The sequence below is a fragment of the Panicum virgatum genome, chromosome 1K, assembly GCF_016808335.1.
Source record: "Panicum virgatum strain AP13 chromosome 1K, P.virgatum_v5, whole genome shotgun sequence".
Classification (NCBI taxonomy): Eukaryota; Viridiplantae; Streptophyta; class Magnoliopsida; order Poales; family Poaceae; genus Panicum; species Panicum virgatum.
Genome location: NC_053136.1, coordinates 48,596,350 through 48,607,237, shown reverse-complemented (window position 1 = coordinate 48,607,237; position 10,888 = coordinate 48,596,350). Strand labels below are relative to the sequence as shown.

The 10,888-nt window shown below is 56.2% G+C and overlaps 3 protein-coding genes across 3 annotated transcripts in view; 2 read left to right on the top strand and 1 right to left on the bottom strand.

The window, feature by feature from the left end:
• The window catches only part of LOC120649918, a 30,745-nt gene extending 28,230 nt beyond the window's left edge, over nt 1-2,515 (top strand). Inside the window, exons 10-11 of the mRNA XM_039926882.1 lie at nt 2,214-2,294; nt 2,377-2,515. Coding sequence (XP_039782816.1) covers nt 2,214-2,294; nt 2,377-2,500 — 205 coding nt within the window. The 3' untranslated portion in view covers nt 2,501-2,515. The remainder of the gene's footprint in view (nt 1-2,213; nt 2,295-2,376) is intronic.
• Nucleotides 2,516-3,096: 581 nt separating this feature from the next.
• LOC120649888 lies at nt 3,097-4,559 on the top strand. Its single transcript, XM_039926807.1, has 2 exons — nt 3,097-3,706; nt 3,791-4,559. Exons 1-2 carry the CDS (start codon nt 3,137-3,139, stop codon nt 3,980-3,982), a joined length of 762 nt encoding a protein of 253 aa, XP_039782741.1. The 5' UTR covers nt 3,097-3,136; the 3' UTR covers nt 3,983-4,559.
• A 3,509-nt stretch (nt 4,560-8,068) lies between these two features.
• LOC120649879 (cysteine-rich receptor-like protein kinase 10) lies at nt 8,069-10,888 on the bottom strand. Its single transcript, XM_039926795.1, has 7 exons — nt 10,534-10,888; nt 10,285-10,401; nt 10,036-10,181; nt 9,720-9,930; nt 8,985-9,222; nt 8,709-8,859; nt 8,069-8,601 (listed from the first exon to the last, which is right to left on the bottom strand). Exons 1-7 carry the CDS (start codon nt 10,625-10,627, stop codon nt 8,278-8,280), a joined length of 1,281 nt encoding a protein of 426 aa, XP_039782729.1. The 5' UTR covers nt 10,628-10,888; the 3' UTR covers nt 8,069-8,277.

Genomic DNA, 10,888 nt, shown 5'->3' with positions numbered 1-10,888 from the left:
GGCATTAGATTTATGATGAATTCAGAGACGAGACAAAGCCCGCTGCTGTTGGCACACGTGGATTTAAACTCGCCAAACACTGACACGCCTCTGGAAGTAGCCAGCAGGCAGGACACGTGTACAGTTATACTGCTAATCTTCATGTGCATACAGCGTCATGTCTCGAAAACCAAGCCTAACTCGTCTGTGGATAAAGATAGAAGCCACCCGAGATATTAGTTAGAAATTAGAACGGCCGAATGATCTGTCTGTCTACAAAGCAAATGATATGATTCTTCTAGTGGCTTTTCAGGGAAGAAAGGAGTTCATCTCTGGGGCCAAACGCTGAGGCAATCAAAGTGGGCAGTGGAGGCATGTTCCAGCAAATCATTCTCCAGGCCCTACGTACCCAACAGGCCAGGGTTTCAGATCTCATGATTTCCGGCCACTCACTCGCTCACGCAGTCACACCCCAATCATGCTAACAACTAGATATAGGCAGTGCCGAGGCTGTGCACCGCGAGACACTAGCTACTGTAGCCCCGTGGGTGAAGTGTCGATCCGTCCAAGACTTGGATTAGACGCCATGTCGTCTCAAAAGCATTAAGCATGTCAGGCAAGCAATAGATCTGAATATGGACATAACTTATGGAGAATGCGCAGTGTGGTTGTGTCTGTCTGGTGCTCTTCAGTATGATCAATGAAGCATGCCGAGTGTGCGTGCCCTAGCTACCCTGCCCTCCGTGCATGACACCTAGTGTCATTCTGAAAATCAGAACTCGAAATGGAAGTGAACGGACCATTTGATGAGTAGTGAACGGACGGAAGCAGAATTTGTTATCGGTTTCTGTCATTCTGTGCCCAGCTACTGCTAGTTAGCGAGTTCAATGTTCCTGCACGAACCTTTCAGGTTTTATTTCAGGCGATCGCATTTCGCATCAGATATTCGATCTCACCGTGGCAAGAGCACGAAGGCATTTGGAGCAGCCGGGCGTCCCCGCCTGCCCGCAGTCCCTCTCCATCCTCCTCGCCGCGGCGTCCGCGGGGGCCCACAGCCTGCCGTCCGCCGGCGCGGGTCCGCACGCGAGCCGCCTCAGCCTCACCCCGCAGTAGCAGAACGCCACGTCGCACGTCCCGTTGCCGCCCGGCGGGCGGGGCAGCGCGGCGCCCCCCGCACGCAGCGCGCGGTCCGCGGCGCCCGCGCACGCCTCGGAGTCGTCCGGCGGCAGCGGCATATCCACGGCGGCGGCGGCCGGGGTCGGCCTCGCGGGGGCCCGCTGCGACAGCGCGGCGGGCGCGTAGGCGGCGAAGAGCCACGCGGCGAGCGCGGGGCAGCAGCGCAGCCTCGGCGGGAGCTCGCCGTCGTCGGCGTCGCAGGCGGACCGCACGGCCGGGAGGAGCGCCGGGGCGGGGGCGAGCGGGCACGTGGCCGAGGACCCCGCCAGGGAGTCCGACTGCTCCGGAAACGCCGGGATCGTGCCCTCGGCAGTGGCGGCGGCGGGCTGCACGGGGGTCGCCGAGGGGAAGACCAGCGCCGGGTCGAGCGGCGCCGGGTCCGGCAACGTGCCCGCGGCGGCGCACGACAGGAGGTGGGACGCGGCCGCGTAGTGGAGCAGCAGCAGCACGACGGTGCCCGCGCCGCGGCGAAGGGGAGGCATCGCTCGCGGTCGCGGCGCGCGCGCGTGCGCGCCGGTGCACGCGCGTGGGTTTGGCGGTTGGTCTGGGAGGGTGGCGGAGGGCCGAGCGCGAGTGATCACTGATGGAAGATAGGAAGGTCTATATGGAGGGCATGATGAGAGGACGCTGTGGGTTTTGCGGTCGTTTCTGAGCCAGAGAAGAGAAAGCATGATGGCATGGTAGCGTGTGGTTGTTAAGGTCAGTCTTAATGGAAGTTTCATGGAGAATTTCATAACATTAAATACCACTATTTTTGCTGACATGGTAAGGAGAGAAAAGGCTAGAGTTTCATGAGATGTGAGGAGAGTTTCATCACCATGAAACTCATCTGGCACAATTACATAGTTCTCAGTCTAGGCAACTGTGTCCATGAAACTTCCACTGAAACTAGCCTAATGGCCCCGGACGGCTGCAGCCTTTTGCAAAAGCTCGTTGCAATTTACGGCTGTTTATTACTTAAGAATCGAGATTCTTTGCTTTGCATAGGGTAAATAGAACTTAACATCATAGAAGTACCTGTCGATTTGATTTTTTCTTTCGCTTCTCATTTTCTGCAGCACAGTATCCTCTGGCTTGATGGTGTCCATTTGCACCGTACTATATATCACTCTGCAAGTCACACTCTGCTGCTCTCATTTGTGAGGACTAATACCCCCATTTTTGGCATTGCTTTACTCTCTGATTGTTCAATGAGCAGACCGTAGACTTGTGCCCTTGTAGAGCTGTGGGTATGGTCTATCGCTCTCAAGTCTCAACCAGGCTGGAGGCCGGACCCTGGACCGCCGGACGGACACTGATTATCTCAGGACAGACTAGACAAGACAGGATATTGTTGTGTGAGTAAAAAAGAGTGTCCAGCCACGCGTGCTTGTTCTCAGTCTCAGTTCCCGCAGTATCTGTACAAAGCGGAAAGCGGGGACTACTCAGGCCTAGTTTGGCTACAGGACTTTTTTCAAAAGTCCCTATCACATCAAAAGGAATCTTACTATTTTTTGACAGCTGAGTGCTTTTTCGCGAGACGAATCTAATGAGCCTAATTAATTCATAATTTGCTACAGTGATGCTACAGTAACCATTCGCTAATCATAGATTAAGATACCTCATTAGATTCGTCTCGCAGTTTAGCCCCAGGGTTCTGCAGTTAGTTTTATAATTAATATTTATTTAATACTTCTAAATACTAAAAAGTCCCTAGGATTTTTTTGAAGTCCCTGTTTCTAAACACCCCCTCAACATCACACGCGCCTGAATACCTAAGCTGACAGAAAGCGAGCGCTAGAGCACCTCTCAACTCTCATCCCGTGATAAACTGATAATGCACGCGCCCATTGCTTGCTTCCTCTCCCTGTCTCCCTGAACACCCCTACTCCTTCTAATCATGTCACCCATCATCTACTCGTCGTTTGGTAGTATTCCGCGAACAAAACGTACTCGCCACGTCTATAAAAAGGGAAATTTGTCCACAGGACACTGCGAAAATATGATTTTGTGTAGAACATACTGTCAAAGTCGATTTTGTTTCTCGCACACCGCCAAAGCACCATTTGGTCTACCGCGCACATTGTATCCCATAAACTATTCATTATCAACTGTGAGGTTAGATAATAGGACTGTTTTGCCCTTTGCTGTTGTCGTCGTCTTCCTCACCTCTCTTCTTCTCTCTTCGCCTTTCCGGCTTGAGCAGTGCTGCCGTTGCGACGACCACCGCCGTCAGGAGGACGATGGCTCGTCGTCGAACGGCGCTAGCCCGCTGCTCCTGACTCTCGGGCCTCTCGGCCCGGCCACCGACGACCGCCGCTGCTCCTGTGTCATCGCGCCGGCACCGGCCACGATGTCCGTCCTGCGCGGCTCCCAGTACTTGAAGCCGGCGCAGGAGCTGCTGGGTGAGGTGGTGCGCATGGCCGACCTGGCGGCTGGCGCGGGCGATGAGGAGGCGGCCGCAGACAAGCAGAAGCGGCTTGATGCCGGCGGTCACCACCGGGCGGCGCGTCGCGCGGCCATGAACGACGGCGACGGCATCCAGGCCAAGCTCCTCGGCCTGCTCAGCGAGGTAACATGCTGTTACAGTTCTTGCGTTCCATTGTAATTTGCTGGTTACAAAAAAAAAAGGAAAGCCATGGCGAATCGCTTGCAGCTGGAGAGCCGGCAGGAGCGCTACTTCGGCGAGCTAGGGCACGTGGCGGCGTCGTTCGAGCCGGCGCTAGGGGACGGCGCGGCGTCCGCCTACACGTCCCTGATGGCGCAGGCCATGGCGCCGACCGCCGCCGCTCCCCGCGCGGGGCTGCACATCGGCGCCGGAGATCCCGACCATGCCGTCCAACCCTGAAGTCCCGTCGCCGCAGCCGCCGGAAGTGGAGCCGCTGAGGCCGCCGCCGGAGGTGGAGCCGCGCGCACCCCGGATCTGCTCCCACGCACCGACCGCCGGCGCTCCCGCACGCTGACCGCCGGCGCTCCCCTGTGCCGGCCGCGCGAGCCGACCACATCTGCTCCCCTGAGCTCCGCGGCGAGGAGGTGGACCCGGCCATCCGCTGCGAGCTCGTGGACGACGAGACCACGCCGGAGAACCCCGTGCCCCGTGCGCTCCGAGGTGGCGGCGACGGCCGTCCCAGCCCCAGCCCCAGGTCTTAGCTCCTCCACCGTGAATGGATAAGAATCGAAAGGATAGGGTCCCGGTGGAGGAAATACAGGGGTATTTTAGTCTTTTCGGGTCATATTTTTTCACCACTCAGATTGAAAATGAGTTGTTTAATGGAGTCAATGTGCCACACACAAAATTTTCCACTCAAGGTGTGTTGTAGACTAATTCAGGGAGTGGAATGTGCAACGCACAAAATCACGATTTGAGAGTGTTCTGTAGACAAATTTCGCCTATAAAAAAAGGATGATGACGTTCGCCAAAGACAGTGAAAAAGGGTTCAGAGGCCAGAGGGTAGGCAGGCAGATGGAGCGACAGGAAGAGACGAAGGCCAACCCTGACTCGGAGGATGGAACGCGGCGCCCAAAACGGTCGCGACGGCAGCACACGCCGGCGCGTGGAATCAGGCAACGGAGCAGGCAGCCAGCCAAAAGGCCGCCGCGAGCAAAAGGTGCCTGCGCGCCGCGCGCGCACCCAGTAAAAAGCGGCGGCGAACCACGCTGCCGCTGCCTTCGTTCCGCGGAACCGCGCGGCGGAAGCGACACGGCGGAGCGGCCACCGAGCCTGCTGCCTGCGCCCCGCGGCGGATACCGTCAAGCGCAGCGCGAACGCTCCATCCCACCGAGCGCGTTCTGGTCTTCTGGACTGGGGAGCAGTGGAGCACGCGTGCGTGGGGTTGAGCTGATCTGATCTCGCTCACCCGGCGCGCGTGATGGCGTGACTGCATGTGCGTGAGCTGGGGCGGGGGACGGGAGGCCCGCCCGGCGCGGGCAGGCGAGAGAGCGCAACCGCGCAAGGCGCGTGGCGGGTCCATCTTAAAAGCCGCACAAGCCACGTCGCTCCCGGCTTAATTTTCGTGCGTGGACGCCTGCGGCGGCTGTCGGTCACGGGCGGAGGCGCCGGGCGCTTCAAGCGAGACGGGGACGAGGCCGCGACGGAATGTTTTTGCTGCCTGGTTGTTGCCCTGCCCTCCTCGCCCCTGCAGATTCCTGCGACTTTGCTTCCATCATATGACTCACGGCTACTTCCGGCCGGTTTGCTGTTCCTTCCACCGCAAAGACAGAAACAACAAGGCTAATCTGGCCGCAGAGAGAGTGCACTGTCTTTTTTTTCTTAAACTAAACACTGTCTTTTTTTTGATAGGGCTGCAGAGTGCACTGTCAGGATAACTGGTACCATGGCATCACGATGAATTGGGCCCTATTGCCTTCAACAAGCCTGCCGCTTTACGATTACGGCCCAAGCAGGGCCTTGTGGACGGTGATCCTCAGGCGTGGATCCACCGGCCCGTGCGCCTCAGCGGCGGCTCCCCGACGACGACGAGCAAGTCAGCAGCGCAAGCAGCAGGAGCTCATTGTACGGGACCTGATAGGTAGAATGGGAAACAATGGCGGAAGAGAGGAAGCTTCAGAACAGAACGGGAAGCTTCAGAGCAGAAAAGAAATGTTCAGAGGAAGGAGAGTATTCCTGAATGTTATTCCATAACCGGTTGTCGGGTTCTCGTTTTAAGCGGAGGGAAGGGCTTGTTTGGTTGGAACTTGAAAAAGCTGCCTGCCTCCGGCAGCAATTTCAGACATTGGATTTCGTCAGCCTGGAGTGGAATGGTGCTGCCTGGCCGGCGAGCTGCCTGGCACACAGCAACCAATACTCCATCCCGCCGAAACCAGCTTTTTTTTTTTTGAAGTAAAGAAACCAGCTGTTGAACAGCCCAAACACGGCTACTCATAGCCAACAGCTTAAACGACACAACACGGCCCACTGGAGCCCATACAGCCTGCTGGTTACCCACGATTCATGACACTCCGCCTCCACAGCCGCCAGCAGCTTTAGTAAAAAAAACAGCTGCTCTGGCTCGGACGCCGCCACGGATGTCAGATCCTCTGCGCGATGTTCAGGTGCTTTGCTCCTCCAGTCCTCCCGGTCGCGGCTCGCTGCCTGTGCTATGCTTGGCGGGGGCTCAACTGGCGGTTCTGGTCTTCCATTGGGGAGTAGCCCTTGTGCTTCTAACGCTGACCGGATCAAATTGTTGAGAAACCCTGCTGTTCAGATGATCATCTCTCTCAAATGCTATACAAATTCTTTGTGTGCTTTAAGCAAAGTAGGGGGAATATTGAACTGGCTCTTTCATTATTTCGCAGTCTCGTTTCACTTCGTATTTTGCAGTTTCTAATGATAACCTTTGAAGAAGACTGTAAGAGCTCTTCAAGCAAATCTGGACTAATGACTCTGACATTGTATACTTGTATCCGTGGCGCGATCTCTTTGCTTGGCGTCGCACGAACCAGTCAATCACTCAAATCATCATCCGACCTTGACGTACTGGAGACGTACTACCACTAATTCACTGTACACCGGCTGTGTGCGCTCTCTTTTGTCCTTTCTTCTGCTCCTGGAAAGGGACATGAAAGGGAACAGTGAAACACTCTGCTCCTCCGGCTCCGGCGCTCCGGTCGCCTGCGCAGTACGAAAGACTACTAGTAATAGCGGCCGTCAATCGCGGCACTCGTCGGCGGCCAAACCGTTCTGGGTTTCAACCGGCAATCACGTGGCCGCGCCGCCACGCCACCGTCAACAAGGCAACCAAGCCGAGCAGAGAGAGAGAGAGAGAAAAGAAGAGGCCGTGCGATTGGCGAGGCCGCGCGCACGAGCGTAAGATTATCGATGCGAGTATGCCATCGATCGCAATCGCGCAGAACGACGGGCGAGCAGGGTAGGTGCGCGGGCGGCCAAACTGTCCTTACGTTGCAATCGTTCCTCCGCTTCCGGCTTCCGCATGCCTCCCGCGGGCTCCTCGTTCCATCGCTCGTGCCCGCCTGCCCGGGCTGGTCTGAATCTGCTGGGCAAAATCGCGGAGTTTTAGGCAACGTTTGGAACGCCGAGATCCGAGATCTCCCTGCCCAAGTGCTCAGTAGGTTCTGAATTCAGATGAGATCCATCATCCATCGAACTGTCGCGGAGATGCGTCGCGACGAAGGCGAAGCGCAGTTAAGGCGCGCATCGGAGGAGAGGCGAACATGCGAGGTCCCTTTCACTCCCCCTCCCGGCGTCACGGTCGCGGCCGGACAATCATCGTGACGGGCGCCCCTGACCGGAGAAGCTTCCACGGCAGCGACATATGTCCGGACCCTGAACGATCTCACACACGCGCAGACAGACAGGTCACGGGCCGGACCCATCCGGCACGAGCATACGATGGCGCCGCTGATGACTCGGGTCGCCGTCGGCCGCATGCGCCGAGTAGATGCCGACGACGACGCCGACGCCTGAGCCGGCAGCAGAATTTTTATCTGAACTTTTTACACCGCGCAGCGCGCGTGTGTGGAGTGTGGACGGGCGGTTGGTTGGGGTAGGTGCGTGTTGGCCGCCGGCGGTGGCGTCATGAGGTGGAGTAGTTGGACGTGAGGTTCGCTCAACGATGGATCATCGGGAGCGCTAGTTGAAAGCCTCTGATGGTGCGCGTGCTTGGATGCTTGCGGATTTTTCTTTGACGTTGTGAGAAAACAAGGCCAAGTCGGCACCGGTCGCTTCCTTTTCTTTTGATTTTAGTCGTACGCATCAATCAAATACCCCACTACAGCCTACAGGTGAAAGGGTATGTGTTAGCTCTGCATTGTTCACCTTTACCATCAAATGTGATCCTTTTTCTTTGTGATTTCGAAGAATTTTCTTGCTGGATGTGTCATGGTTGCAAGATTTTCCTGCAATAAAATCTGAATGCTTTTCTGTTTCATCGCAGGTCGCGAGATATTTTGTCAAGACCGCACGCAGAAGTATTTACAGAAGTGTCCGTTGCCATCGCTTAAAGAACGAAACAATCTTTGCCTGCTCCCAAGGATTCTATGTTGCTGCTGCTGTTTCTCTCACAACCTCTTAATCGTTCTGTAATTCTTCCTGTGTGTGGGCGTCTCAACTTTCACCTTTAACTCATAAAAAGCTCCAAGAAGGCAAGAAAATAAAAGAGAAAGAGAGGGCAGTTAAGCTCCTCGTCATCGTGGCTCGATCATGGAGATGGACACCTCATTGACGGACTGCGTCTTGGTCGTCTCGGTCTTCATGGCGAGCGAGAAATCGGACACGGACACCTTCTTGAGCCTCGCGAACAGCGGCGGCTGCGCCGGCGCCGGCATCTGCGTCTGGTCGCTGATGAGCATGAGCACCACGCTGGACATGGTGGGCCGGAGCTCCGGGTTCTCCTGCACGCACAGCAGCCCGACGTGGAAGCACCGCCACGCCTCGTCCCTCGAGTACGACCCCGCCAGCGACGCGTCCATGAACTCCGCCGCCCTGTCCTCGTTCCACAGCTTCCACGCCTGCCGCCAGTTCAGACAAGAAAAAAAAATCACCACCGTCAGTTGTCAGGATCGAAACGAACAGACGTTTTTGCCATTGATTGGTGGATTTGGGGAAAGGATCTTACGTCTTGGATCAGGGTGTGCTGGTGCTCCTGAAGGTACATTGAGCCGTTCCGCTGCCCGCTGAGGATCTCCAGCACCAGGACGCCGAAGCTGAACACGTCCGACTTCACCGAGAACACGCCCTCCATGGCGTATTCAGGAGCCATGTACCCACTGCATTTTGGAACTTCAGGTTATCTCATCTCAAGCAGGCAAAGTTGTGTACTAGTACTAGATGAGTAATGAGAGATCCTGCTCTGATTGCCGCGTCGCGTCGCGTCGCATCGCACCGCACTTACTATGTGCCAACGACGTGCCCCGTGTTCACCTCGTTGCCCTCCTCCTCGAAGATCTTGGCCATGCCGAAGTCGGAGATCTTGGGGTTCATCTTGTTGTCGAGGAGCACGTTGCTGGCCTTGAGGTCCCGGTGGATGACCTTGAGGCACGAGTCCTCGTGGAGGTACAGGATGCCGCGCGCGATGCCCAGGATGATGCTCTGCCTCGTTTTCCAGTCCAACTGCCCACTCTTTCGGGTATCTGAACACACAAATTCGGGGAACAAGTTAATCCATCACGGTTTCAGTTTCAGAATTCTCAACTAACTAGAACAACGAAGACCTGTCAGATCGAGTAGCCACCAACTTTTTTACAAATTCTTGCCTAGGCTACACGCATGACGCACATGATGCCACACGTTTTTTTCATGCAAGTTCCTAGCTTCCCATTGACCTATTTCGCATCGATCAAGTAGCGTGAGTAGACCTAATTGGCTCAAAAACAGTAAACTAGGTAGAGTTCAGAGCCCAAGAGCTGAAAATTTGGTGCAACCACGTGCATCTCCCATGCGCATGGCATGCGTATCAGTTTCAAACAAGCCACCAACCAAATCTGACAGTCTGTACACATTCTGACATACCAACCAAACCGATCCCAACCACATTCGTGCTCGGCGACTCCAGACGCATGATCTGGCGCGAGGAATTCACGGAGGAATCGACGGGAAGGAACATCCCAGGAGCAGAGTGATGACTGACCGAAGAGGAAGGCGTCGAGGCTTCGGTTGGGGAGGTACTCGTAGATGAGCATCTTCTCGTCCCGCTCGACGCAGCAGCCCAGCAGCCGGACCAGGTTCCGGTGCTGCAGCTTGGCGATCAGCTCCACCTCGTTCCGGAACTCCGCCGCGCCCTGCCGGGACCTCGCCGACAGCCGCTTCACGGCGATCTCCGCGCCGCCGGCAAGGACACCCTGAACGGGCAAACCCATCAGCCGATGCAGTTGATCTCATGCAGAGAAGAAGAGTTTTACTGCAGCCAAGCTGGAAATCGACAGTGTTCTCAGTTAGTTAATTACCCGGTAAACGGGCCCGAAGCCGCCTTCGCCGAGCTTGTTCTCCTTGGAGAAGCTGTTGGTGGCCTCATGGATGGAGGAGAGGTCCATGATGGGCAGGTCCGAGTTGGACAGCGGCCGCAGCCTCTCTATCTGAGCTCTCCTGACAGCTGCAAGGACCATGAGAGACGATCTCGTCATAACTAACACGACAGCAACCGGTACAGCCAACAAAATGTTGGATCGATCAATGAACCACTAGCTGAAGCTCACCGTTGCGCTTCCTCCATCTCCAGCAGTAGACGCAGTAGAAGAGGGTGCAGGCGATGACCACCACCAGGATGGACACCATGATGGTCGTCCCCTTGGAGCCGGAATGCCCTGCAGCAGCTGAGCAGCAGCAGCAGCAGCAGCAGCAGCAGCAACACCATTAGCAACTGAATTGCCCCCAATTCCGGCCTTAACTGAACAATACTAGCATATCTGCAACAGGGAAGAACTCCTGGATGCACATGGCTGTACCTGAATCGCTTGGGCTTGCCGGCGCTATGTCCATCAGCCGGCGATACCGAAGACCCCACGGCGGTCCGGCCATATGTTCTCCCATCTCCTCCATCTATCTTGGAGCTCCGGCCGGGAGAATTAATGGCAGCTCAGCCCTATCTTGATATCTCTTGCAGCTATGGGGTCGTCGGAGAAGTGCTGTAGCTACACTTTCTGGGATCTACTAGTGCCACTGTTGTGCACAAACATGTGTGAAGGCATATATGTAGGAGCTGTGTCTGTGTGCTGCAGGTTGTTGAGGGGAACAAGAATACAAAGATGGGTCCGCAGCTGCAGGGACGGGGACGGAGAGGGAAGGGAGAGGGAGAGGGGG

Bases quoted from the DNA above. Each gene is read 5' to 3' on its own strand.
- LOC120649888 (XM_039926807.1), top strand. From the start codon at position 3,137: ATGATTTTGTGTAGAACATACTGTCAAAGTCGATTTTGTTTCTCGCAC. The intron at 3,707-3,790 runs GTAACATGCTGT...AATCGCTTGCAG, and splicing joins TCCTCGGCCTGCTCAGCGAG to CTGGAGAGCCGGCAGGAGCG.
- LOC120649879 (XM_039926795.1), bottom strand. From the start codon at position 10,627: ATGGAGGAGATGGGAGAACATATGGCCGGACCGCCGTGGGGTCTTCGG. The intron at 9,223-9,719 runs GTCAGTCATCAC...TTGTGTGTTCAG, and splicing joins CCTCGACGCCTTCCTCTTCG to ATACCCGAAAGAGTGGGCAG. The intron at 8,860-8,984 runs GTAAGTGCGGTG...TCCAAAATGCAG, and splicing joins GGGCACGTCGTTGGCACATA to TGGGTACATGGCTCCTGAAT.